At 37.0% G+C, this 27,015-nt stretch overlaps 2 protein-coding genes across 2 annotated transcripts; both read right to left on the bottom strand.

Moving 5' to 3' along the window:
- Positions 1–4,261: 4,261 nt before the first annotated feature.
- LOC114535944 (choline dehydrogenase, mitochondrial-like) lies at positions 4,262–12,281 on the bottom strand. The gene is made up of 8 exons (XM_028557284.1): positions 11,986–12,281; positions 10,662–10,993; positions 9,939–10,111; positions 8,707–9,056; positions 7,652–7,810; positions 6,794–7,028; positions 5,325–5,525; positions 4,262–4,610 (listed from the first exon to the last, which is right to left on the bottom strand). Exons 2-8 carry the CDS (start codon positions 10,976–10,978, stop codon positions 4,303–4,305), a joined length of 1,743 nt encoding a protein of 580 aa, XP_028413085.1. The 5' UTR covers positions 10,979–10,993; positions 11,986–12,281; the 3' UTR covers positions 4,262–4,302.
- A 603-nt stretch (positions 12,282–12,884) lies between these two features.
- On the bottom strand, positions 12,885–26,945 carry LOC114535939 (apoptosis inhibitor 5-like). The gene is given in 15 exon segments (XM_028557281.1): positions 12,885–13,878; positions 14,475–14,542; positions 14,986–15,054; positions 15,538–15,642; positions 15,644–15,674; positions 16,668–16,726; positions 18,055–18,183; positions 18,725–18,919; positions 19,675–19,740; positions 20,201–20,335; positions 20,854–21,011; positions 21,255–21,320; positions 22,502–22,601; positions 24,660–24,821; positions 26,745–26,945. Coding segments are annotated over 15 exon segments (1,665 nt in total). The 5' UTR covers positions 26,814–26,945; the 3' UTR covers positions 12,885–13,625.
- Between the last annotated feature and the right edge of the window lie 70 nt (positions 26,946–27,015).

Raw genomic sequence — 27,015 nt, 5'->3', positions numbered from 1 at the left:
GGTGAGTGAAGAGTGGAGCAGATTTCAACACCTTAAAAACGTTGGTATTTCAGTCAAGTCTGATGGACCAATCAAAATGCAATCTTGGTTACGCGAAACGCTTATCATTGGCCAGCATTTTTGGCTGGAATCTCACTTATTCAAATTGTTCATTTGTGTAAATTCTGTGTTACAATTCAAGAACATTTGCTGTGGAAAATTGTAATTTGGATTCCGATGTGCAAATATAATGTACTAAAGTTGAATCTTAAAGAATGAAATACGGGATTTTCTAAAAGCAAGTGAACGAATTGATTGCCACAAGTGAGGATACGCATGATACGAATTCCAGAGATATTCATAATGAATTCTGTTTCAACCCACAAATAGCCGTGTCATTTGGCATATCCATGACTTTGTTTAAATTCCTTTCCATACAAAAGGTTGAAGCAGGGTGCCATATAAACAGTCAAAAGACAAGGAAATCTGTAATATTTTTTGTCACTGTGTTTTAACCAATACAAATGCACTTTATCTGAGTGAATATGTATAAAATGTTCTTAATAGTTAATCTATTCATTGCCAAATTGTACTATACCGGTGAATAAAATCCATGCAACATTATCTAATTATGGCGTGTTGCTACATTTTACTGAAGCAATTTGACACATGCGGTGCTTCCTTCACTACACGTCGCCTTCTTTGTGATTGATCCTTATTGCCAAACAAACACAAAATTATTACAAGGAATCCAGAAAGAGCGCGGTTGTAATGTTTTTACTAAACTAGCCTCTGACACGTGGACCTACTTCTAGCATCGCATGGCCCATTTTTGACTCACGGATACTCCGTACCAGTATCAGGGAGTCATTGCTAACGGTCTCGCATTCTTTAGTGCCGTTAACTCGACCAACCTGCTTTGCGCGCTTAGTAGTAAAAACTTGTTTATCTGGAGATCTACCAGCCTACAATTAATCGGCTATTCGTGCATCCGTGAGTCGTCTCATTGAGACCGTTGATCTTCTTTACAATGCCGCTTGCCGCCGGAGTTTTCTCTTGGTGTTTAACTGCATGGTTTATGTCGGTTGTTTGGTTATGCACGTGAAATTTATAGCAGCAGAAATTTGTTTGTTTTCGGAACTGACAATCTTGGAAAATCATAAAAAGTACTTTGCCGTTGGCCTTGGCGAAATTTTTAGTCACGGCAGGCGAAAACAGAAAGTGGAGTACTGGAATGTTACTATATATTTGATAATTTGTTCTAATCTATGCCCATGAACCATAAATATACGGCGCAGTTTCTATTCAGTATAATGATGCATCGATGCAACCGGAGAGATTTTACCAGAGGACATAAATCGCCACTCAAATATCGCATTAATTATCAACACACTGAAAACAAGTAAAACTATTAAAATGCAATAAGAAATCTTGAAGCACGAGTTGTAAATGTGCCACATTCACGATCATGCAATTTGTGTAAAATATATATGCACCAATGGCTAAGTTATTCATTTTGGCGGCATTAAAATAAACAAATAATTAGAAGACGGTAATTAATGATCGACCAAATATTAGTGATAGACGAGCTCAAATACGCAGACACAAGTATGTCGTTAAACAATTAATGTAGACGATCAGCATGCTTGGGGAGCGTTGACGAAGCGTCTTAGAATGGGTGTTGAACTGTTTGAACCTGTGGTATACTTTTGTTCTGTATCAAGGTATGATATTTTATGCATAGTAATAAAATTTAGGGAAATTAACAGGGTTATAGGACTAATAGGAGCGATGTTCCTCGAAAAAACATTTGAGTCTAAACCGTCATGAGGACTGGCACGCGTCTGTCACAAGAATGATTGAATCCAGTGGCAGCCATTTTTAATGGTCTTGCACTTAAACTATAATTTGTTGTTGTGGAGATGTCTAAGGAGTAAGGAGATTCTAAACGTTTCCACGCAGTTGTTGATCAGCAATAGCGTAATAACTCTTTTTATTATATACACAAGCGCCAGATATGAGGTATGCTGCAATCTGATTGGTTGGCTACTAGACAGATATTAGCTCATATCTGTCTAGTAGAGAAAGTAAACAAAATGGCCGAAAGATTTGGGGAGTTGAGTGAATAGAAATCCAAGCTTTGGTTGATAATAGCTCACCAAAATGCACCGAAAGGGCGACAAAGTTTGTATATAATAAAACAGTTATTACGCGCCTCGTTGGCTATCAGCTCATATACGACTCGAGTTCGCAGAATAAATGACAGTTAAACTGGGAACAATCTTTGCAGATAAATGACTTTGAACACTTTGCAGATAAATGACTAACTGGGAACAATCAACATGGCCGCCAAAACCATCCTCATGTCCTGTAAAAAACGTACTATAGGAAAACATATTTGCTTTATTAGCCTGCTTTCCATTTATTCGTAATTGTCATTTTCAGCGATGAGAAATAGTGAGGAAGGATTTATTTCTGTATTCAAATCGATCATTGTTGACTGCGCATGAATAAAAATATTCTATCACATCAGTCATCAGCCACCTTGGCGTGTTCACGATACTCACGACCAAATGGGAACCAGGAAATAATGTACCGGTTTGGTAGATTTAGAGAGATTTAGCCTAGTTCGGGACATTTATAAATCTGACGTCATTAAAATAAACTAAATCCGAAATCCTATCATTGAATTGAATCATTCGGAGGCGTCACATCAGTGATCAAATATGCGAACCAAGCTAATCTTGTTCCCCGAGCCCGCGATTTCCTCTGGCGAGGAAACAAAGGCTCTGGGATAATCGAAAACAGAAATGATTTTGATTGGTCGTTCACGCTGTTGATGGGTTCAATAAGCGTTAGCGCGGCGTATATGTATATATACTTGCTCGCAGTGTCCGGGCGACAAGATAATTTTAATAGCTTATCCTATGACCAAAGGTGATATTTGCAATCTTGGAATTAAGATTTCAAACGGCCATCGTGAGAGCCAATTTAGCACCATACAATACAATTCCTAACGCCGTAAAATTTCATTTCTTTTCCGATTCATTTCTTTGTGAAAGTCTGGCGCGATATTTGTAACAATACAGCAGCTCTCTAAGAGGCATCCACCCCGGAAAAATTTTGAAACTTGAATCTCGCAAATACAACACACAGCGTAGTCAGTCGTATTTCTAAATCCAATATACTGATTTTTAAAAAACACATTCCAAAATATTCAAGTTTATTACGCAGAAAACAAACTTGAATATTTCACTGGTTTTACCGGCCACAAATTTTATGACTTGACGTATGGAAAAATAATGGGAGCTGCATGTGTGTAAAAATCGTTAAACGCCATATCTTTAAGGAGATAATTTACGGAGAGCCACGATAACAATGGTTTGTGTGACGTGTGTCGTTGAGAAAACTCGGCCAGAGGGACTCAGGACTGTTTCGCTTGCAAAACCTGTTTCTTGGGATTACTTTCCTTGGCAGTTCTATAACCGCGCCATGCTCACAGTTAATTTATTTTCTAATTTCTATATCGGTTCACTGGAATATACCTACTAAACAACGCTGGAATCCAGCAACCATCCGGTGGTCGAGAAGTCATCAAAAACTTGTTGATAACGTCACCGAACGAAAATTGCAACTGACAGACACGCTATCAAACTACTCGGGCTTCATAAACGAAAAACAATCACCTTCAACGAACGATGGTGCATAAAAGAGGCGATCGCAAAAATGGTGAATAGGAATTTTATGTTCAACACATGAAACTGCACTTGAAAAATTAGAAAAATTAACAAAGGAGCAAATGTGAAATAGAACGAAGCCTCACTTAGGAATAGCGAAAAGAAATGTAAATATAACCATAAATTTAGGAAAAAGAAGACAAACGAGATTAAACAAACCTAGTTGATAAACAACTGTTAATATGTATTATAATTATTAAAGGGAAAAAAGAGTTTAAACTGCGTTCGAAATAATCTCGGCAAGGTAACATTATTTTCTTTTCTCACTTACAAATATATGCGGATTTGTTCAAAACGAAATTCCTCTTTGTTGCTTCAGACCAATCTGCAATTTTTTTTACATTTTCAGAAACCCCACGCAATCAGAATGCATTGATATTGACTATTTCCAGTAAAGCGGCGCAATATTTACCATTTTAAATGGAGTATTAAAAATTTAGGCATTATAATTGGCTTGGCCTGAAAAATGTAAAAAAAATTGCGGATTAGTTAAAAACGAAACCCCTTCTTGTTGCCTGACCGTCAAAACAGAATTTTTAGCAGAATTTCATAAAATTTGATAAAAACCATACTTATATATTCGAACTCATTTTTCCACATTCTCACAGACAGGGCTGTTTAACTTGGGCAGTGCTTGTTTACCCAAAATCACATCAGCCAGTTTCTCAGCCATCATTATCGTCGGTGCGTTAAGATTGCCACTCACTATACTGGGCATGATTGACGAGTCAACCACCCGAAGTCCTTCTATTCCATATACACAACCACTAGGATTTACAACCGCCATAGGATCGTTTTCTGGACCCATCTTGCAAGTACCGCACGGGTGATACGACGTGTCTGCTTTTTTTCGCAGGAATTCATCAATGGCCGAATCACTCGTAACATCCACTCCTATAGTAATCACAAGATGTAAAATTCGAATTATATATAAGGGCTGTTCGGTTAGATTGAAAAAGTATGATTTCGGTTGTATGAGGGGACGAAAGGAGAAATAGCTATGTGAGAATACAAGCGGTAGCCGGTATGGCATACCATGGCCAATCTGCAGCACAGATACCGCTTGTATATTCTCATATATTTCGACCGGAGTTCCCAAAATAATTATAAAAAGGTATACTATAAGCGTGCATAGTTTACATTGCGTAAACTAAAAAGCATCAATTTTGTTCAAATCTTGAACGGCAATTATCTGTTTGAAGTCATGCGCACTTTTTTAAATGACTACATAAACAATTTAAGGGAGATTTTCTGAAACAAACTGTGCCGTGGAAAACAAACATGTTTCGACATAATATTTCGCTTGTCCTGATACTAATAGGTAAGCCATCGATATAGAGAGTACAATGTGGGATTAATACTACAAGTGATGTTTGAAAATGGACGAGCCGCTGGGGCGAGCAAAAATTTTTCTCATTTATACTCACAAATAATTGATAACTTCTAAATAATAATGCATAAATTACATAGAAAGTTCCACATCAAATTATTTTACGTGAGATAAACTTTGTTCATTGTTTTTGGATGTACTTTGGAAAAACTAAACCCATGTCTATAAACTCATCATCACAAGCCACAAGCAAGCAATAGCAAAGTAAATCGGTTTACCTGGTGTGACTTCTGGTCCTCGGAAAGGATCTAAAGCTTTCTGGGCAAATACTTTTCTTGCAATTTTCACAGCTGCCCTCATGTCGATGATATCTTGGGGATGTTCGAAGTAATTTGGTTGTATTAAGGGGTCATGATATGGATTCGTTGGATCCAGCTTCATGTAACCACGGCTGAAGGCACGCATAGTGCCAAATGAGCCTAAAAACATGAAAGAAATGAAAGAATATTAACGAAGAGATGAAACAATAATAATCACGAGCTTAGATGAACATGTTACAATAAAAACAGTAAAAACGGCCAGACCGGTACTGTTGCATTTCTGTAGGGACAGCTTACTGGTATTTTCGATTGTCTCAATAGAGAAATAGGGGGATCCAGAGGGGTAATATTTACAGATACGACCATATTTGAACATTGCAATGATGCCTCTTACCTGCTGTGAAGATACTGCACACTCCCCCCCAACATTTTTTCAGTTCTTACCCTGTCTTAGAACTGTCTGTAAGGGCTCTCTTTCTTAATACAACGAACTTCCAGGAAGTCACGGTTTTTAGAAAAGAGCGTTGCTCGAAACACTATAGATGGCGGTATTGTACATGTTGGGGGCATGAAGACTAAAACACGGGTTGTGAGTGGTAGAAAACGTCAAGTTTACTTCTTGCAAACGCTCATCCAGACAAAAAGTTTCTATTTTCACCCCCTGGAGCATTACCAGTAGATTGATCCCATCGAAACCGGGATCATAATTTAAACTCGGCTATTGCTTATTTTAATATTACATATAGTGTGCCCCCCAGGAATCGTAATGTTTGTATTAAGAAATTCAGGATATGTAAATGCGCATTATGCGCTCTTGTATGATTTTAAGAACATAAGTTTTCTTAAAAAGTGTACGGTAATGCAGGAAGCTATTACTATAAGCATGCCCAGTCAGTGGTATATGCCCGACATATTTCAGCCCTAGGGAATTTTTCGATAGATATAAATTCCCAGAGCTGGTTCTTGATATCAAACGATGCCCAACATAAATATAAGCTTCACTTTTGTAAGGCTGAATACAATTCATGGTATAAAAGCAAAAGTTAAAGAGTAAAAGGCCCAATTTTAAATGCATCTGAACACATTTCAGAAAACTAAAAACCTAAATATTTTAAGGAGTTCATCCCCTTGAACTTTGGGCATCCCACAGAGCGAAATCCGAAAATCCGTTAAAAATATCAAAATACTTATATAATAGGAAAAAAAATCCCAAAAATTCAGCCCGGTGTTAACCCCGCGAGGTCTATGATGACTAGAAGTGACGAGCCCCGATTTCAATAAACGCGATTAGCACACTCCCTGATATTAAGCGTTCCACGAAATTTCGATGGAATGACGTTTCAAATTAAAAAAAAAAGATTAAATCATAAATGGGCAAAGATGAAATCCACGCATTCGCTATAATGTAAACGTATGTACGCGCAAACCAACCTGAAATCCTTCCTTATTTGGTCGAACTCGTCCATGATCAATAACGAGCGAGGGAAAAAAGTGAAATTGCACATCGGGATGCGGTATATCTTCTCGAGTGCGTACAAAACCACCAGCTTCTAGATGAGAAGACGACGCAAAACCGGTCCGGAAGGCGAACCATTGGACTCCAATGGGCATCATATTCCATGGCTTTTGCGCTGTATAGAGTGTGATCGGCTGAGTACATTCCTGGTTGTGAAGGAATGAGGAAAATATAAGTATACAGCAACATGATTACGGCTAGTTCGAGAGTTTCGAGTAGGTGTAAGCCAATGACCTCCATATAACATCCGGATCAAAGCTCGACTAAATTATTAAATAATTTGCCATTTTTTGGGGGAAAATTATAAATTTTTGCAATATCTGCAATAAAATTAAAATAATTTACGTCGCACGATATTACAACCGATATGAGTTTTGAAAAGTTGTTTATTATGCAAATTTTTTTCATATCCATATTATGGCAAGAGAGAGTATATTAGAAAAGAACATTTATAACGTGCGTTCTGATTGGTCGAAGCTAGTGTTTGGATCAGGCCATCCAAACACGAAAACCATTAAGTAATAGTTTATGGATTCTAGTTGGAAATAGTATGGAATTCATAATATCCATACTAATTTCCACTTCTATACTCTGGGTATAGTATGGGAACAGAATGGGTATAGCAAATTTCTATAGTATGAATTTTGAAAAAATTTCCAGTGTTAGTGTGAATTGACTATTGATTTACTGCATTCTGATTGGTGCAGACTCGTTCTGCGTTCAAGCGATGATACAACTGAGAGATGAGGATATTCAGCGTTTAACTTACATGCTGGACATACACTTCCAAGTGATCCTGTAAATTGTATCCGACCCCAGGTAAATGAAGGGAAACAGGAATTCCAAGTTCTTTAAGATCATCACCATTGCCAATACCAGATAGCATCAAAAGCTGCGCAGAATTTATACCTCCACTGGCCAAAATCACCTATAGGAATTGCATGCAAAAAGCATGGTTTTATAATCAGTTTATTTACCAAACTTGCACATATAGTATTTCGACTCATAGAATTTCCTCTAGTTTACAAATTTGCAATTGGCTAGCGGGGATACATATTTTTGGTGAGTGGTTCAGAACAATGAATTGTGGATACATGCAGGCCTACCACGATGCTTATCAACAACACAACAAAGTTCAATTTACACAGCTAAGCAAGACGCAACTTGCAGACTCGTCATTTTCGATAAATTCTTTAAAAAGCGGAAGAGCGGTGTTTAAAGAAGGAAAAATATATGATGAAAAACACACACACCACAATCATATATGAAGGGTGGAGATGGAAATATATAACTGCTTAAATAATCACATTCTCCTTAAAAGTTATTTGTCTCACTCTATAGTGTTACCAAAACTGGAAACCGCAAGAAAAAGAACAACTTTTAATTCCTGCGATTTTATGTGCCAATTTATTCTTTTCACAGATGTGAACGAGTAGATAGTTATGACAGCGATAATTACATATTCGTTCCGCACTAAAACTCTCGCTAATAGCGAGTTTAAGAGCACCAAATGTACGACGCGGACGTGACATGAAAACCGCTACTTTATACTATTAGGATACTGATATTCATTTGTTTTACGTACGGCTATGATTTTATTTATCAAACGCCCATAATTTCAATCCCTATTGAGAAACTGTGGAGATTAGAGCAGTATTAACTTCGCGTACGTGTCCTAGATTTGGTGCATCTTAAGCTCACTATTACAATGGGAGACGGCACCTTTGCTTTTCCTCAGAGATCGTGAAATTGGTGGTGCCACTACTGCATACACTTGTTATTCATACCGAAAGGATAACCCGTGATTAAAAGTTATCACCTCACCTCTTTCGTGGCTCGTACATGACCAATCTTTTTTCCAGCGTTATGGTAATCCACACCAACCACCTTATTGTTTTCGATGCACAGTTTTCTAGTAAAGGTCTCGGTCAACACAACTAGATTAGTTCTACCAAGCACAGGTTTCAAATATGCGTTTGCGGTGCTCCAACGTTTGCCCTTGTGTATAGTCATATCCATGGGACCAAACCCGGCTTGTCTGTAGCCATTCATATCAGGAGTATATTTATACCCGGCCTGTACTGCCGCATCGACAAAAGCCTTGAACAAGGGATTATCCCAGTTGCCCTGACTGACATGCAATGGACCACTGCCTCCTCTGTAATCGTCCTCGCCTAAGATTGAAACAGAGGGGTCATTGATTTGGGGGCTGTTGACTATTGAGCCCGGTTACTCGAGATTTAACGAATTTACTCGAGATTTAACGAAGCGTGAGATGATTTTGAGGTATTAAAATAAGTCTTTTTGAAACAAAACAAGCACATGTTATTAGGATGACTACAAAACTACCAGGATCATGTTATTTACTAATTTCAATACCTCAAAGTCATAGTGTATACCCTAAAATCTAAATAATTACGGTTACAATAGGTGGTTTGCAATTGCCGCCATCTTGGTTGATTTTTCAAAACATGTGCGCAAATAATTTTTTCATCGTTGCTGTATTTTAATAGTTGTTGTTTAATAGTTTTTAATAGTTGTAAGAAGTTACAGAATAGTAGCAGAAGTAAAACTTTGTAGAATCAACCAAGATGGCGCTGAATGACTGATTATGACGTCATATGCAAACCAAGAATTGAGCTTTAACTTAAACGTCTTGTTTCCTGAACTCTTCTTTTGCCCTTTCCCTTCCTATTCACATTAAACTAGGAGAAGAACCAGTGTTGAATCTACAGTTAGACGCCTCCTCCTGGTATAGACTTAATAGTTATTAAAATCAAGTGGGGCAGTGTTTGTGCCTACCGACCGAATGTGGCAATAAAAATGAAGAATCATCGCAGAAAGAGGCATCAGGCTATTTTTCAGACTTCAAGACGTACAAAATTATTTCAACTACTGCCAATCGAGGAGTTATCAAACTTCCAAATGACCTGCATATAACATTTAAATTTTCAATCCTGACCAAATTTTATTGCAATCTGACGTTTTATACGCAAATGCAATACTGCCAAATAAGGTTGTTAATTGATGCATGTTTTATAAGGTGAGCTAAATACCTAAGCAATGGTTCTGAGCCTTCTTAAAATACGGCAGACAATCGGCGTACGACCAGCCATCACATCCTTCACTCTCCCATCGATCGTAGTCATATGCGTGTCCACGAATATAAACCATAGCATTTAGCGAAGAGGATCCGCCCCAAACACGACCACGTGGACAATATATTACCCTACAACGAAGACATAATAACATCATAATGTACCTGGTAGCCTTATAATATTCTTGCCCTGTCACCGTGATCTTGAAATTCTTAGTTTGATGTAGTGCGTATGCATTCACTCAAAATCAGGAAGCTCACTTGAATGTGTAGTGTATGACTTTATATATACAAATTATTTAACCAAAGCTGCTCAAATCATTCTTGCGAGGAGCTGTGACACTACCCAATAATTCAGATCTTATAGTTGGAGAAAGCAGAGATGTCAGGCAGGAAAAGGAGAAAGCAGAGAAGTCAGGCAGGAAAAGGAGGAAGAAGATGTACAATGAAAATTTAGGGTTGGATAAACCAGCTATGGGGTGGCTGGTATTAAGTACACCAAATATTTATAGTTTGATACTAATCTGTTTAAATATTCAAAACCCCTATTGCATATCCCTGTGGCCTAGGATAGGGGGTGAACCATCCCTACCTATAAATCTACCCTTTGCATATAATATCACAAGTATTATGTAATCAGAGATGTCATCACAAACCGTAAAAAAGTGGTATGAAATATTACCTGTCATTTAAATGCTTCTGTGGTACAGTGTGATAAAACCAGTTATATTTATTATTTGCAAGGTTGTACGTCAGAGCAGCTGGCATTTGGATTGTCCATGTATTGTCTTTTGGACCAGCTTCCAACAGGGCAACTCGATTTGCTTTGTCCTCTGACAGTCTATTAGCCAGAACACAACCTGCAGAGCCAGCACCAACAATTACGTAATCAAATTCCAGCGTTGGTGTGGAGAGATGCCGGATATTTGAAAGGTTAAATCTTGACAGCTGCATGAATTCATGAACATTTCTTCTCAGTATTTGAGAAAAACAAGACATGCTAAATTTTTTTACCTAAGAAAGAAAAATTTAAAAAATTAATACTAGATACAAAGCAGCCTACTGCCTAGAGTACGTGCTGGAAATCATTGCTTGGCAGCTTGTAATGAAACACCTGAAGATCAGCCATGATGGCAAGACTTTAACTGCATTTGACTGTTTTCATTGTGTGTTTTTCAAAAATGCTGGCACAGAAACAACAAACTGTGCAAAGTGATGCACATGTTCTGGGCTATGATACAAGTTGCTTTCACTGACTTGTATGCATTAGTATATGAATTTAGTTTATCTGGAATGAGTGTGCAAGATGAAGTTTAATGCCAAAAGTTTCCGGCGAAGCAAAGACAAACATGCTGATGGTTGTTCAGTGACTTCCAATTTAAGCAGAAAGTTTTGGTTCTCCCACTGACACATTTTGACCTTGCTGGTGCACTCAGCCAGGTTAACTAACATACTAATATATATATACAGGTCAGTAGTTGCTTTACATAAGGATTTAGGGTGCACACTTGTGCAACTTGCCAGAATGTGAGCATGAATATTTGTCTCTGCAAAACATTCCTGAAATGTCAGAGTAAAGTCTGTTGACTTGCATTGCATATGGGCAGCAAATCAACTAAAGCCAATGCAGTACTGCTTTATCAATAACAGACTTTATACCATACACCACACGTGATTTGGATCCGTGCACAAACTTGCTGAAAGTTTGGGTTCTTTTCATTACATATTTACTTTGCAGTTTGCAATGGCTGAATGCCCAGGATAAAAATACTTAAAATTAACAGAGTAAACAAAACTGCTAACATTCTGGGATGGCAATGCCCTTGCATTAAAGCATTTCAAAGTTCTCACAAGTCACAATCAGGCTTATCTAGTTGAAGATGCTGCAATATTTACTGTTGTCAATTGTCATTGTGTTAGCACACGTTTAACTTGTTTGGAAATATTTCCCCTCATAAACTCGACATAATCTACGACGGAAAATATTATATATTTTGAACTATTACCTTATATATATAATATTTCTCTATACGCCAGCTGATTCTGATCTCTTCAGTTTTTGTATGCACTTTTACCGGTAATCATTTTAATCCCATGAAACACGTTCTCAGGTCGAATGAATCCCGTATTTTCCATACGCCAGAATTCGAAATATGAAAACATGTCAGACCGTCAGAGGTTTGAGTTTTACTGATTTGAGTAAAAAACTCGCAAACCTCGACGACCAGGACTCCAAGACGACTGCGCACCAGTATCACCACCAGTATCAATTGACGGTCCCGGTAAAACCAAATCTTGAAAAATTCCGATTTCCGAATCTTAAAAGCAAACCTGAAGTTGAACGATAAGTTGCTCCACGCGTTGATGCAAATTTCATTTTCATTTTTCCAGTAACATGTGTTCAAATAACGCATAGCAGGTTATATTTAAGAACCAAAGTTGTGACAGTACTCTGCAAACACAAGCAGCTTTATCGGGCATTAGGTTTTCCTCCGACCATCATGTTGCAAATTCTACTCCCAAAACGACTATCCGTGGTTGGCAGTCTTACTGTGGTCCATTCAGCGGGTTCATGTTACATCGATCACGAGATGCCTTTGGCTTTGAGATTACTTGACCCAGGTGGAAAGTTGATTTTTCGAGTTGATTTTTCTAGTTTCGTAGATAACAAGGATGGGGATTTTTTTATACCAAAATATTAAAACAACAGGAAGTTACTGCAAAATATCAACTTTCCGAAACTCATGAACCATGAATGAATATTCATATACACCTGGACTGCATTTGCAGCTGTTCAGAAGTCATACTTCCACCTAAATTGAGATTATCGATGACAAGGCTACTGCGTGTATCCCATCTTTAAGATTCCAACATATCCATTTTTATCTTGGTGGAATATATTTAAAATGAGAATGTTTAACGTTTATAGTTGCAGCAATAAATACAGATATCAAAGGTTAACGATTCTTGAAAAAATGCACAAAATCTTTTAGTCAATTTGCAATATAAGATCTAAATATTTAGATCGAATGCAAGATTAAAAAAGAAATTAGCTCATTACCATTACCATTATTCATGACGCATGAAAAATTCGACTTCTCATAAACGGGTCTTACTAAAAAGCAACTATCGATATACACCTGAATTTACTCGTTATATTACAAATTACCACTGGCAGCATTAATCACAGGAAGAACTATAATAACCGCTTTGCCAAAACAATAGGCGTAGGAAGCACATGAATGTTGCATGGAGGAAGGGGCATTTACTTCTATAAGGCACTCGCCTGGTGGAACAGGCACTTAAAGTCGACATGTATTATGTAGACTGTAAAAATAAACTGTACGAAGCCATGCAGAAAACCGTAGTTCTATATAATTAAATTTATCCTTAATCTTTACCTCAAAGCAAAAGGCACTTATTCTGTGATATTTAAAGTTAGGAGGGTTTTGGCCCCTCGGTTCCTACCCCCATGGCTAAAACACTGCGGTAAAAAAGCAAGTTTATCGAAACAAATTCAAAGGTTAGTTTTCAAATAGAACAATGACGTATAGTTTGTTCATAACTTAGCAATATATATTAGCACCAGACCCTCTCAAAGTCATGAGCATTGCACGATGTAAAAAACTTGTAACAGTTAAAAAATCTACCATCTCCACCCACGTCTATTATACCCTCTTGATCTCCCTCTTCCAAAGCGACCACGAGAACCGCCGCTTTTATATCCTCCACGGTTGTATTGGCCAGGCATTGATTTGCCTTCAACGTTACCATTGCTTGCGTTAGCGCGTCTGCCAGGCGGGAGGTAATATTCCACCTTCGTCTTTTTCTCGCCTGCTGCCTTTTTTGGTGGGGAACTAGCATCGAATGTTATCGGTGTAATTCCAGCTCGTTTCCGTCTGAAAGAATAACAAATTGCTTTTTAAAATCTGAGATGATTATACACAAGAAGATATAATCATTCGAGAAAACACTCAATTTGGCCATGACAAAACCTTTCTGAAAAAAATCTCGCCAATGGACCATTTCCCAATTAAAAATAACTGTAAAAAGGCGTTAATATACAGCTAAAAGAGCATCCTATATAGTAAGACTGGAAAGTTAAGAGGCGAATTATTGAAAAGTGTGAAAAATATCGCCGAGTGAAGATGTCAAATTTTGTACTGAGTATGTATGTTTGTATGTTTTGATATAATTTTAATATAGGCGGAATTTTTTCGATCGAACGCGGAATTTTCCACTTGAATTTATTTTAATTGTCAAATAGAATGAAATATTATATGTACAATATATTTCATAAAATATTTTGCATTTATATAAAAAATTGTCAACTTCCCATGCAGAGCTATATTTTCTATAGCTATTTTCCCAATATTTCGCAACCAAAAAGAAGGTTGCATTCAAGCATATCGCGATAAGAACGCGGTAAGACTTTCGTTATAATTACCAGTGCCTATAGCGTATCTTTACAATAAACTGTTGAGCACACACTTACTTTTCATCAAGAACGGTGTCCGTTTTCACCTCGGGTTTTTCATTACTCGCCGTAGTGCTCGAAGTAGGCTGTAAAAATGATAAAGAAAAGCTGATGTCAAACTTTCCCTTACTGTCAGCGTAAACGGAGATAAAGCTATATTAGTCACGAGGCATGAGACGTTGATTTTATTGCCAAATTTTTTTCAGCAGAGATCTGATCTGATATAAAATAAACATCATCGCTGAACCTGCAGACAGGATTGTTGTTCAAAGACCGATTATACGGTTCATCCTCCGATGCTAACAAAAAAATTTTTGTATCAGATTGGGATAGCAAGCCCGGGGATTTGGTCCCCGTTGTGCAATTTTAAGATTATCTATATTCATATCTTTTTTTCTGTCAATGTATACTGAAATATTAGCATATACAGCGCCGGACAAAATTATCGCTCTAGATGATTAATTACAAGTGGTTACATTGAAACGTAAAAATCAACCAATACATTTTATCAAATCAAATTGCCACTTACGTTCTTCTTTGTATCAACCCACGAAAGATTAACATGGTTATTGTATGAAGGCGGAGAGTGAAATAGGTCCTGAAAAATATTAAACGTTTTTTATCTTATGATTTTTGGCACTTTACTCGAGGCAGGTAAATTCTAAAGGTTTAAGGTGGCTCAACAGGAAAAAATAATGAAACATTTTGGCAGGTGGAAAAAAATATGACTGCTTTGCCCTATCTGGATAATTCTAGTTCCCTGCATAGCTAATATACTCATGATTATAACTTCAGGAACAGTTGATGAAAAATGCCACTGAGCTACAGAGGTAGGTGACAAGAGTGAAAAGGTTAAAGTGGGTCTCTACAAATATTCCTACGAAAGAGACAAGATTTCTCGAAGAGGCTTCTTGCAAGAGGAAAAGAATACTACTGCAAATATCAAGCAATATTCTATGATAACCAGGGAGCAGCGTCTTTAAACAACTTCGCATCAAATATGGTATATAAAAACTGCCAAAATAGAGAAAACACTTCATCTATTCACAGAGACATCGCACTAAGAGTTCAAAGACCTTACCTTGACTAAGGTGTGTATATTTGTTGTTGTTCGCAAAGCTTTAACTTTATATTCATTGTCCTTGCCCGACTTTTCGTTTAAGGACATTTTAATTTGTTTGATATAACATCTGACAACGTTGCCCAACATATTGCAGTCTAAATGAGTATTTGTAATAGAGCACTGGAAACAGTAATTATTGCAGATAATTTTTGTCTTCTCAGATCACGTATAAACAGTAGTTAACTTTTTACGTATACGTGGGTGCGAAAGGGCCCAATACTTTTCGACCGAACGAAATTTTTCGTCTGATACTCTTTTCAATTGTGAGAATTCAACCGTAGCGGATTCCCTATCGCTCCGGTCACAATTGAAAAGAAAATCTAGCGAAAAATTTCGTTTAGTGGAAAACCGCCTTAAAAGAACTATGCAATTATTAATCTTTAATTGTCATGTCCAGGTCTAATAGACCTTTGGCATTATGGACTACCTTTTTTTATCTATGGAAGTTAATCCAATCGAATCACCACAGCTGAAAAGAGTGTACCAAAATTAGTAAAAATGCAAAGTTTGGTTGCGAATTGTCGTAAAATGCGGAAAATATAGGCTTGCAATGTTTGCAAATTTTTATACTTTTGTTTAACACACGAAAATTGTAACCATTTTGCGCCCGAATGTGGCAACAATTTCTGTGCAAACTTTGCAAGGCTATATTTTCCGCATTTTACGACATTTCGCAACCAAACTTTGCATTTTTACTAATTTTGATACGCTCTTTTCAGCCGTGGTGATTCGATTGGATTATCTTGCATTCATCAAAAAGTAGTCGATAATGCAAAAAGTCTATTGCATGGTGCAAATAATCTGATCCACCTCGTCACATTTCCATTGTATGCTGAACAAGTAAACAAGAAAAAAATCCCGCTTGAATTAATGCGTTGTCGGAGACAAACACAGGGAAACAAACAAATTCTTGCAAAACGTGGGGAATAAGATGGATAACGAGATATCGAGCGAGTATTTCCAAATCATGCGCAAATTTAAACTCCAAACCACGTATATTCTTTATATTCTTTAATGGCTGCTAAACACTAGCTTCGAGAAATGATATTATAAAAAATAATGAAAACAACTAGAGTTGAACATCTCACCTCAACTTAAAGTCGCGTAGTCTATCAGCGGCATCCGCAGCCGTTAGAAACTCTGGATACTAAAAATAGAAAAATAATTAATATACTATTGATATCGACCTACTGGCAGTCAGACTATGTAACAACACTTGACCAGTAGTTGCATCTGATAGACAATTTGACCAAAAAGGTTCTTTTTGCCTCTTGAAAATGTTTAATACAAAGGTACTAGATTCAAAACAGTATACTACAAATGACAAAACAAAGTCTGGGAAATTACATCTGCAGGATCCAAGACAGGAATAAAACAATTTCAGAAACATCCTCAGAGATATATGAAATATTAAATTCATAATCAGGACTCGTATCAAATTCATATCTTTAGACTATGAATTTGGATTAGCACTAGAGTATAGACTCGTGTTTATATAAATTATACTCTTGTTCTATAATCCATATCTTGGATTCCCAAAGACAATTTAAATGTATGGAAATTTTCAAACGTAGTATTATCCACAGTTTTTTTTTCGCAATGTCCATTTCTTTTAAACCTTCTACATTACCATGCAACGGGAAAATGCTGATGGATTTTTGAAATGATTTGTTTATGAAAATGATCACAAGAATTCGGTTGTCAGATTATAGTAATGGAATACATGTCAGATTAGAATTGGGGCATTGAAAATACAATGTTAATTTGGGGTAGCAGTGTGGTTAAGTATAGATTATTTCATGGGCTAGGCTCGAGAGAATATTTAGTTTAACCGATCAGACAAACCGCTAACGGCAAACAGCTACTTTCAATTAAGTCAGATTTGAATGTATAAACTTTTAGCGCTTTCTCCCTCATAATTTGTTGCAGTATAGTTGCTTTATGTTTAAAACATAACGCACCAATTTTCTAGACTTCAGAAACCTGAGGCATTTGTTTTGAGAATTTAAATAGGTTTGCCGCAAAGGCCAACCTATAAATGACGCTCGGTGCTTCCTGCTCGACTCAAACTGGTAACACAGGTCTTTCACTTCACGACTACACTTACACTTTTACTATGTTTGCTGCGATTTTCTTCATTTGATAGATGTTAACGAGTGATTAAGTTACCGGTTTGAAAATAAGGGTGTTTATACAGTACATCATTCACAACTGACCCCTCGTTCACATCCACCAAAAGAGGAAAATCGCACCTAACATTGCAAGTGTAGACGGGCCTATAAAACAACCGTCGCGGCAAATAGCGCGTTTGATAAGAATCGAGCAAAATTATGGCAGTGCTTTCCACCCAAGGCATGCGCTCCTGATTTGCAAACCGGTCAGTAAAAATTTCCAAAATTTTCATATATAGATCGAAGTCCAACGAAATATAATGCATGGGTACCCGAAATAATATGGTACGGTAGAAACACAAACCTTGCGAGCAACTTGATGGAAACTGTACATGAGACACTCGACGAAGGAGAACACAATTTGTGGCTCAGTGGGTTCTGCACTTTCTTCAGATGACTTGTCTTCGGTCACAACAGGAAGAGGCATGTAGAGCTACAAAAAATAAAATCGTTTATGACTGATGGAAGCAGAGGGAATGAAGTGAAGCAAAAATCTACAAGCGTATGCATGCGTGGTGACGTTTTTTTAATTTTTTCAAGCAAAACGAGTCTATATTTAAAAAGGAAATGGACGCGTTTGTACCATATTACTTCATATTGACTTGCTGACGCCATTGTTATGACTATCACGTCATCGATTTTTCACTTTACAAACAGAATACAAATGGCGTATTTCGCTTCCTCTTCCAACAAATAGAGAAACAAATGTCTAGTGTCTATATCACTTTTGGTTTCCGTACAATTTGAAAAATTACCAAGCCTTAGATTAGCCGTTATCAACAGTCTTAATCATTGATAAATCTAGCTATAAAACATACGATGTTCAAACTCGTTAATTTAAAACCGTATCAACACAGCTTCGTTTCAAATGTGGCATAACAACTGCCTAAAATATTGTATTAGTGTTATCAACACAACACCAATACAACCACAGGTTTTTAGCAAAATATACTTTTAAATTCAAACATTCGTACCAGTAATTTGTTGAAGATTGGTTCCACGGACAAATGCAAATTCTCGTCAGAAATCTTGTGCGGGCATATCTCTGCCAACATTTTATAAATATCCAGCTTGAGGTCACCACTCTCCTCACCACCGCAAACATCCTCAACCACTGGAAGAATCTTCTCCAACAAATACACGAAGAAATTCTCAGCACTGGCACCTTTCTAAAAATTTAATCATAACTCTTTCAGAATGCTTGTTAAACTATATTCACGGCTTCAAGAGTTATAGGTTAAGGCTAGGGGTGGCGATTTTATCCGAGCGTAGAGGGAGGCTGATAATAATAAATCATCTCAGCCTCCCTTTTACGCTGTTTCCGTTAAAGCCTTTGGAAATCTGCTCATGCGGCCGTGACGGGCCTAAAAAACAAACCGCGCTTTGTCTTTCTTTGGCAGAGCGAACGTAATGGAAAACCACATTATGGCTATTCCTATTTATCAGGTGGATGAAGAGAACGTTTTTAGTCTTCTTCCTCTTTGGCAGACACGTTGTTTCTACTACAACTGCACTTTCTACATGTTGGATAGCAATCCCATTTGTGTTATGTGTCTTCCTTTTCCTGACAGGGTACACGTACACTTAATAAAAGTTGTGGATATTCGCACTACACGCCGAAAGAGTTAGAACTTCAAAGGCCTCAAAAACGGCTTATTTTATCGCACGTAATATCAGCATATCAAAATTTGCGAAATTAGCAGGTCAGTTCTATGTATATATTTTCTGACTACTTTAGCTATATGGTCAGCAAATCAACCAAAGCCAAAGCCGTACTCCTTTATCAAGAACTGACTACATTCTTTATACGTCAGAAGTGAATTTGATCGTGTGAACAGGCCTTTACACTATATGCAAAACAACCCGGGTATAAGTTAGAAAACTTGTTCAAACTAAGACATACGCGTGTATTAGACTTACACACCTGAAAAAAGGGAATTGCACTTCGTGTACAAGTGACGAACTTCTCTAGGGCTTCCGCGTCACTAGGCTAAAAAAGATACGGACAACAATTATGGATTACTTCATTTTGCTGCATACAGCCTGGTTCCCACGTAGTCTTAATCACTTAATTGTCGTGAACAAGTTATTTTCACCGATAAGAAATAGTCCGGATATAAAATTGTCTTTTTTTTCTGTATATTTAAATCGGTCATTGTTGACAGCACACATGCATGCACATAAAAATATTCCATCACATAAGCCACCTTGACTTGTTCAGGAGAATTACGATAAAATGGGGTCCAGGCGTAAATTAGCCACTAAGATATGGATAACTGGACTAAAGGCTCTTTTTCACTCATTGCAAAATAACCTCGCTGCGAGTGTTTGCATGTAATTAATATAAACTGTCAAGCATTGTGATTGGATAAAATTATTCACTGTTTCCTTAACTGTGCATGACGGGCATTTGGGATTCTCCGAGGCCATTTAACCCCCGTGCTACTAACCTGAAGTTCACTGTCTAGTTCAGCTTGTTCAGCGATTAAGTCAACCAGTTGATCGTGTTCATGTTTATACGACTTCAACTTCGACAAAAGACTAATGAAAACTTTAAATTCATCACCGGTCACGTCTGGCATGGCCTAAAAGATCCATTACGATAATTATATGAATGCAGTCTCATATTCAATCCATGTCCACAGGATATAGTTTTTACCAAATTTAAAGGAATTATATAAGGTCATTGGTGAAAAGGGACTGACTTAAAAAAGATCCATGCTGGGGCCAGTTGTATGAAAGCCGGATAGCGCTATCCACTGGATAGTGATAGTGGATTTTTTCAATCGCTCTAAAATCACCGTTGTTGAGTATAACTTTGATTAAATCTTAGTATTCCTAAATTGAGGATCCTCTTTAACAATTTTTGGTTCCAAAGCTGAAATTATATTGCTTTTCTACCATTTCTATCACAGGTAAAAAAAATCTCTATTCGGTGAATAGCGCTATCCAGTCTTCGTACAACCGGCCCCAGCTAGACCGACCGGAACTCAAGGGGAACGGTTCCAGTTCAACGAGTAAATCTCTAGTAAGAATATACTTCGTGTTATATACACTCAGTAGAATACATGGGCAACGACGCCTTGTTGCATACACAACAAACCTTATGAATTTCCTCGCTTAGTGCTTCCACAGCGTCGGGATTAGGATCGAAAACTTTCGGAATTATTTCTAGTACGTTTTCTTTAAGAAAGTTTACAGCATGTTCCCTAGATTCATCATCGCCGGCGTTGATCTGAGAAAATATACCAATTATTGCCCCTAAACAAGTAGAAAGCGAAATATGGTAAAAAATATACGACACATATATACGACACATATATACGACACGAGTAATTTGCATGATTTTGTTGCACGTCATTTTCTTATCAGTCTGATATAAATTACATCTCAGATTTACAACAATGCGTTTCGAGAATTTCTAAGTTCACTATACGTACTTGCACATGCACTTTAATTTGGGTATAAAAAGTAGATGAACAATTCTGTCTTCTTGTTTCTCACCTTTAGGATCCAATTCTATAACTTCTTTTAGCGCATTTCTAACAGTGGATAATTCTAAAGCGTTTCCTAAAAAAACGGAAGCAAATATTTTATAACAACCACAGATTGACTAACCAAAAGTAGTAGTAGCTACTGTACATACAAGACATCCCCAATGACATTAGCAAACCGATATCACCCTGTATTTCAAGTTTTACTCTCGCAAGTTATGTGCAAAGATACAAAACATACTTCTTTAACACATGCATGAAAAAAAATCATCGTTTCATTTTCACCAATAAATTTGTCTGGAAATGGGGATTTCATCATCACGAGATCGAGGCTCGTGAAATCCATCTCATTTAAGGTGGTTCTCAATTTAAGACGATAATGTTGCGACGTAATTTTTGAAAGGGTCTATCTATTATTTTAATCCTTATAAGGTTCGGGGTAAATATCTATATTGCAAAGGGAGAAATACAGGCGCAACATGTCACAACTGAACGTGTAAATGTTTTGCCCTTTGTCACACTCCATGTAATTTTGCACCAATCGCCGGAAGTTTAATAGTCTACGCGCTTTCGACAGTTTCACATCACGTTACTTGTCACAAAGATATGGTTTCAGACTTTGTAAGTTTGTAAACATGTTGGCCACCCCTAGAAGGATGCCATATCATTAGCCGAGAGATTGTCATCACAAACCAAAACAAGCAAGTGAAATATTTCATAAAGCATCTGCGAGGGTTGATCAATTAATCTATATGACTTGTTATATAGAGATTCTGATAGGTACATTGAAAGGTTATATTCAAAGAAGCAAGCACGCAATTCCTAAAAAATCACCTTGCTTCTGAAGCGAAAAAGATTTTAGCAACCTAGGAATTTTTAATAGATTGCAATCGTTTTTGCGAAGTATGGGAGCATATCAAGTGCTAAAGCCCTGAAAATTCTATTCAATTTCGTCAAAGATTCTAGAATACAATTAAAAGCAATTTCTTAGAACATGAAACATTAAACACTTTTTTGACAACAAATGGATTATATGAAAAACACCGAAGTTGTGTTTTTTAATACACCTTGTAAGCTGTGTTTCACTACACAGCAGTATCAATATCGCTGTGCTGCATCAATAATTTGAGATATACCGTGCTGTAGTCGTACAGTAGCAGCGATTTAGATTTTGAGAAAACAACAAGGAAATTACATCATGCTGACAAAATTAGTTATGACATGTATTGTGCGCAATCAAAAAGGTGTAAAATTTACCTGTTGGGAGAAGTTGTGTTAAAACGTCAGCTATCTTGGTCAGATGGTCCTTGGTGTCATAACATAGAGTTGGCAATGCTTTGATTGCCAACCTACGAATCTAAAAGAATTGAATTGTTGATTGAGAAAATCTATTCAATAGTGAAGGTATTCGGAGACTTGTAAAAATGATACATGCACAAAAAGATTGCTTTTGAGGGCTCAATAGTGCAAACAAAATCTAACAGAAAATATGCCAAATTGTAAAGGAAGCTCAAGCAACTCGACATCATTTCTCCCTAATAAATTGCCTTTAAAATTTGTTGCAGTCGTCAGATCAAAGTCCTTTATAATGCCAATTTCCAACTAATAATCGAGAAAACAAGACGCCTGTTCTGGCGTTAACTCCGGCGCACGTGCCAGTCTTCAATATAGAGCTTCTGAACATAAACAATACAGTTCATATTCGCATTTAGATGCCTTAATTGCGAACCTATAAATGTTCGATCGCGAAATTCAGAAGCACATCGTACTTTAAAAAGGATAGAAGTTCAATTGTTCAAAAATGTAAATAAACCGCATGATACATTCGCTTTGTCTTAAGCCCTGGTCAAACGAGAATGATAGTTGATGAGAGTTGAGAAGCGAGAGTTGATTAACGCGCGCGTAGCAGGGACTAGGAACGAATTCAATTGTAATAATTCAATTTTCCAGCGATTTTTTATCATAAACACCGAAACAATTTTATAACCTACTTCAATTTCTCCCTTTGCTTTCGTCGTCTTTTCCATAAGCAAAGGTCGCGCCTCGTACAGATCGATAAGTCAAGAAATTTCGTCATTACTCCACTTCGTTTTGCTATTTTTTTGTTTCTGCCCGTTGTTTTCAGAAGATTTCTTTTTTTTTCTTTTCGGCGCTTATTTGTAGCTTCTTCACTGCCTGTATCATTGCCCGAACCTTTACTTGAAGAGGACACGTAATCTTCCTTTTTTTTCTTTTTCTTTGATTCAGAGCCAACGATTTGAACATCGTTTGCCTCGGACTTTTCCTGAGCAGTGTCAGAAAAATGCTCAGGAACGTCGGCCATTTTGCACTATTGTTCTGTCACTAGTCAGAGTCTAGTCTGCTACCAAATGCAAACCGCTGGCGGTTTTTTAACTCTCATCAACTCTCATGACCGATCAAACGCGCCCAAACTCTCATCAACTCTCATCAAAATTTGAACCAGTTCAAAGTCGATGAGAGTTGATGAGTGCACGAGAGTGTATGAGAGTTCGCAGTCAAACGCAAGCGAGAGTTGCAACTCTCATTAACTATCATTCTCGTTTGACCAGGGCTTTACACTTTTCCTTTGGAATTTGCGCTTATATAGTTATATTAAATCTTCAATCCTGTGCAAACTACGACGTGTCAAGTGTCAACGCGCCCATACACGACCACAATCTTGTTATACGGCGAAATAGCAGCGATATTATTAAAATAGGACCAGAATTTACATGTATTAAATATATTCTTACCCCAATTCAATCTAAACTTAATCGAACAGCATGAAAACAACGGTTTATTTGTTCCTCTTGGAGGAATTGCCGTATCATGCGAGCGAAATCGAATCGTGCATCGGAAAATTAGTTAAAGCTGTGCACCACAACTCTTGGGAGATAAGACTGGGACGTAGATAAATACGGTTACATACAGATTTCAAATACTAGAATGTTTCGCACCATTCCAGACTTGCGATGACGAAAAATAAAAAAAAAACAAACAAAACAAAACCGGGGCGAATTTTCAACTCCGTCGCTGGCGCCGGAGTAAAAATAATCAAATTATCCTATTTGAACATGTTGGGAATCTAGTTGAACAGGAATTACCGAACCCGCTTGCAGCCTTGCAGGGTTTGTTATCAGCGATGGTTTTCTGTAGCGTGTCTGTTTGTCTTTCGTCTAGTATCGATTTCACATGTGTTTCAAAGGCCACTCGGCTTTTTTTTTTGGAGTGACTTACTGCTAAGCATGCAGTATTGCTAATTTTAGTCCGTACTCTTTTCACCTTAAATAATCCTGACTCAATCTGGATTAAGCCATTAGAGATTAAAGAACATGTTCCATGCCAAAAAACTCTCCCTGGAGGAAAACAGCCTTGAAGGATGGAATGGCTTATGGTCCGTTTTTTCTACACTTACCGGAGTGTCTTCATCTTCACACAAATCCAACAAGCAATTCAGGGCTGTAGCTTGATAATCTGGGAAATACTTGAAGAAACGTGGAATGAAAGTGGCGCCCAATCGCTTTTCTCCATTGCTTCCTTTTGAACTGTTTAAAATGGTTTGATACTCTTCAGGAAACTAAAGCGAATAAAAACCAGTACAAAATAAACCAAATTTTTGAGAAAAATTATTTGTATATAATAAATTTGCAACAATTTGATTTTGCATTTCAGGGCTTCATGGTATCCTGTCCTGATCGAGGGGTACATTCTATGGACAATAGACTGGCTTTTGAGAATCTCAATCAAAACTGTATGGTATTATACTGTAACATAAAGATTGTTGTACAGTGATTGAAAGCTCAACATTTTTGCTGGTCAACATTTTGCTCTAATTTAGTAATTTTTAGGTTGAAAGAATCACCATCCAACAAATAGAGCCATTGGCTATTTAAACCACTGGGGCCAGTTGTACAAAGGCTGGATAGCGCTATCCACCAGGTAGTGTTTTTTTACTTACTTTAAAATTGCCTGTTGTTGGGTATAACTTTGATTAAATGTTAGTATTCCTAAATTGAGGATTTTTGTGATAATTTTTCATTCCAAACCTGAAATTTTATCACTTTTCAAGCATTTTTAGAATGGTTGGAAAAATCACTATCCACTGGATAGCGCTATCTGGCTTTCATACAACCGGTCCCTGGTCCATAGTTTGAATTTCTACTTTTAACTTTTCGAAATTATTTCAAGTAGGAATTTTCACATGCGTCTGCTCTAGTATTTCAGAAAATTTCTTCATTGACATAGGACAAAACAAATTAATTTGCTGTTGCTGTACCTTGAGGGAGATTTCTATAATACTTTTATTTTTAATTAACCAATTCTGCTCAGATATTTGGAATTACACATGGGTATTGCATCGAAAATTCAGAACTTAGCAGAATCCAAGGTTTTTTAAAATACCCTAAACTTTTGATATATTCAAAATATGCAACCATAATATAGGCACATTTTGTAAATTCTTTTGTAAAAGTGTTTTATAAGGTTTGTGCAAAATAAAATGTGGACACTAGACACAACATAAAAAGAAAAAAAACACTAGACACAACATAAAAAGACATAATTAATATAAATTTGGGAATGTGGACACCTATTTTCTTAAATGGCATGGTGTTTGGAAACCCCTTCCACACTATGGTACAAATCAGTCAAGAAGGATGTCAATGGAATCCATCATTGGCAACACTAAACAGTGAGGCCGAAGGTATCAGCTTACTGTCACCACATGTGTGTATTTTTCCTACCAGGTGAAATATTTTATTATTTTAATTTTTTTCATTATTTTACAAGTTTTACAAAACCCATTGCTTGCTCAAAGAAAAACCTTTGTTTTCGATCAAAAATGAAGGAAAAACAGTTCTGAAATGTTGCTAGTATCATTTTATAACAACCATAATGATTGGCCATTGTTGCCCTGTGTGATCCAATCATATCAAGTGTTTTACATTTGGACCCTTTGAACGAGCATTACGACTTACGAGCAAAGAGTCTGGGTACAATGAGCAACATGGCGATCAAAGTAGGAAGTTGTATTACTGGTATATACAAGAAGAGAATGTGCAAATGATCTCTATTTATAATATATTGACATAAAATAATACTATGGTTTATATATTTGTTTGACAATATTTAATAAATGTTGTGGGCCTCTGTTCTGCAGTTGTACTAAATATAGAATGTAGACCTATTTTGGTGAAAATAATGAATAATGAAAAAATCCCACACGTATTTTTTTTCCATGTAACGGTAAGCTGATACCTTACTTCCCTAGGCCTAACCCCCCGTTATTAAACTTTTCACTTTTTAATATTTATACAACGATTTCATTCCTAAATATTTGAAAATCAACTCTAGTCACTTCACAAACTGTCCGTAAAAACGTCTTAAACATGCCACAAAAACCTCAGTTTTTTTATCCTAAAATGTCTGTTTCTAGCGGCAAGGATTTAGGTCTGTAATAATTACAGTGTAATTAGTTGATATAAAATACGAGTAGTCCTACCTCTCCAGCTTTTTCTTTGGCATCGGCAAGCACACCAAAACTTTTATACAGATGTTCCACACCGTCCATTCTTGTCCCAAATATCTAGGCCTTTGTATAAACGTCTTTCTCTTGCTACTTCTTACGTCAAAACATAAACATTTCCCTTTATTTTTATCTCAAACAGTACGTACACCATGTGCTTGGCTGCTTGCACGATGGCCGAAATAGAAATACTTCGAACGAAGAACCCCGTTTACATGAAGTATTTCAGCTGACGGAATGAACTCGC

This window comes from Dendronephthya gigantea, unplaced genomic scaffold (assembly GCF_004324835.1).
Source record: "Dendronephthya gigantea isolate DGI-Jeju-01 unplaced genomic scaffold, DenGig_1.0 000128F, whole genome shotgun sequence".
Lineage (NCBI taxonomy): Eukaryota > Metazoa > Cnidaria > Anthozoa > Malacalcyonacea > Nephtheidae > Dendronephthya > Dendronephthya gigantea.
Note: the sequence above shows the minus strand (reverse complement) of the source record. Positions and strands in the feature narration are given on the sequence as shown.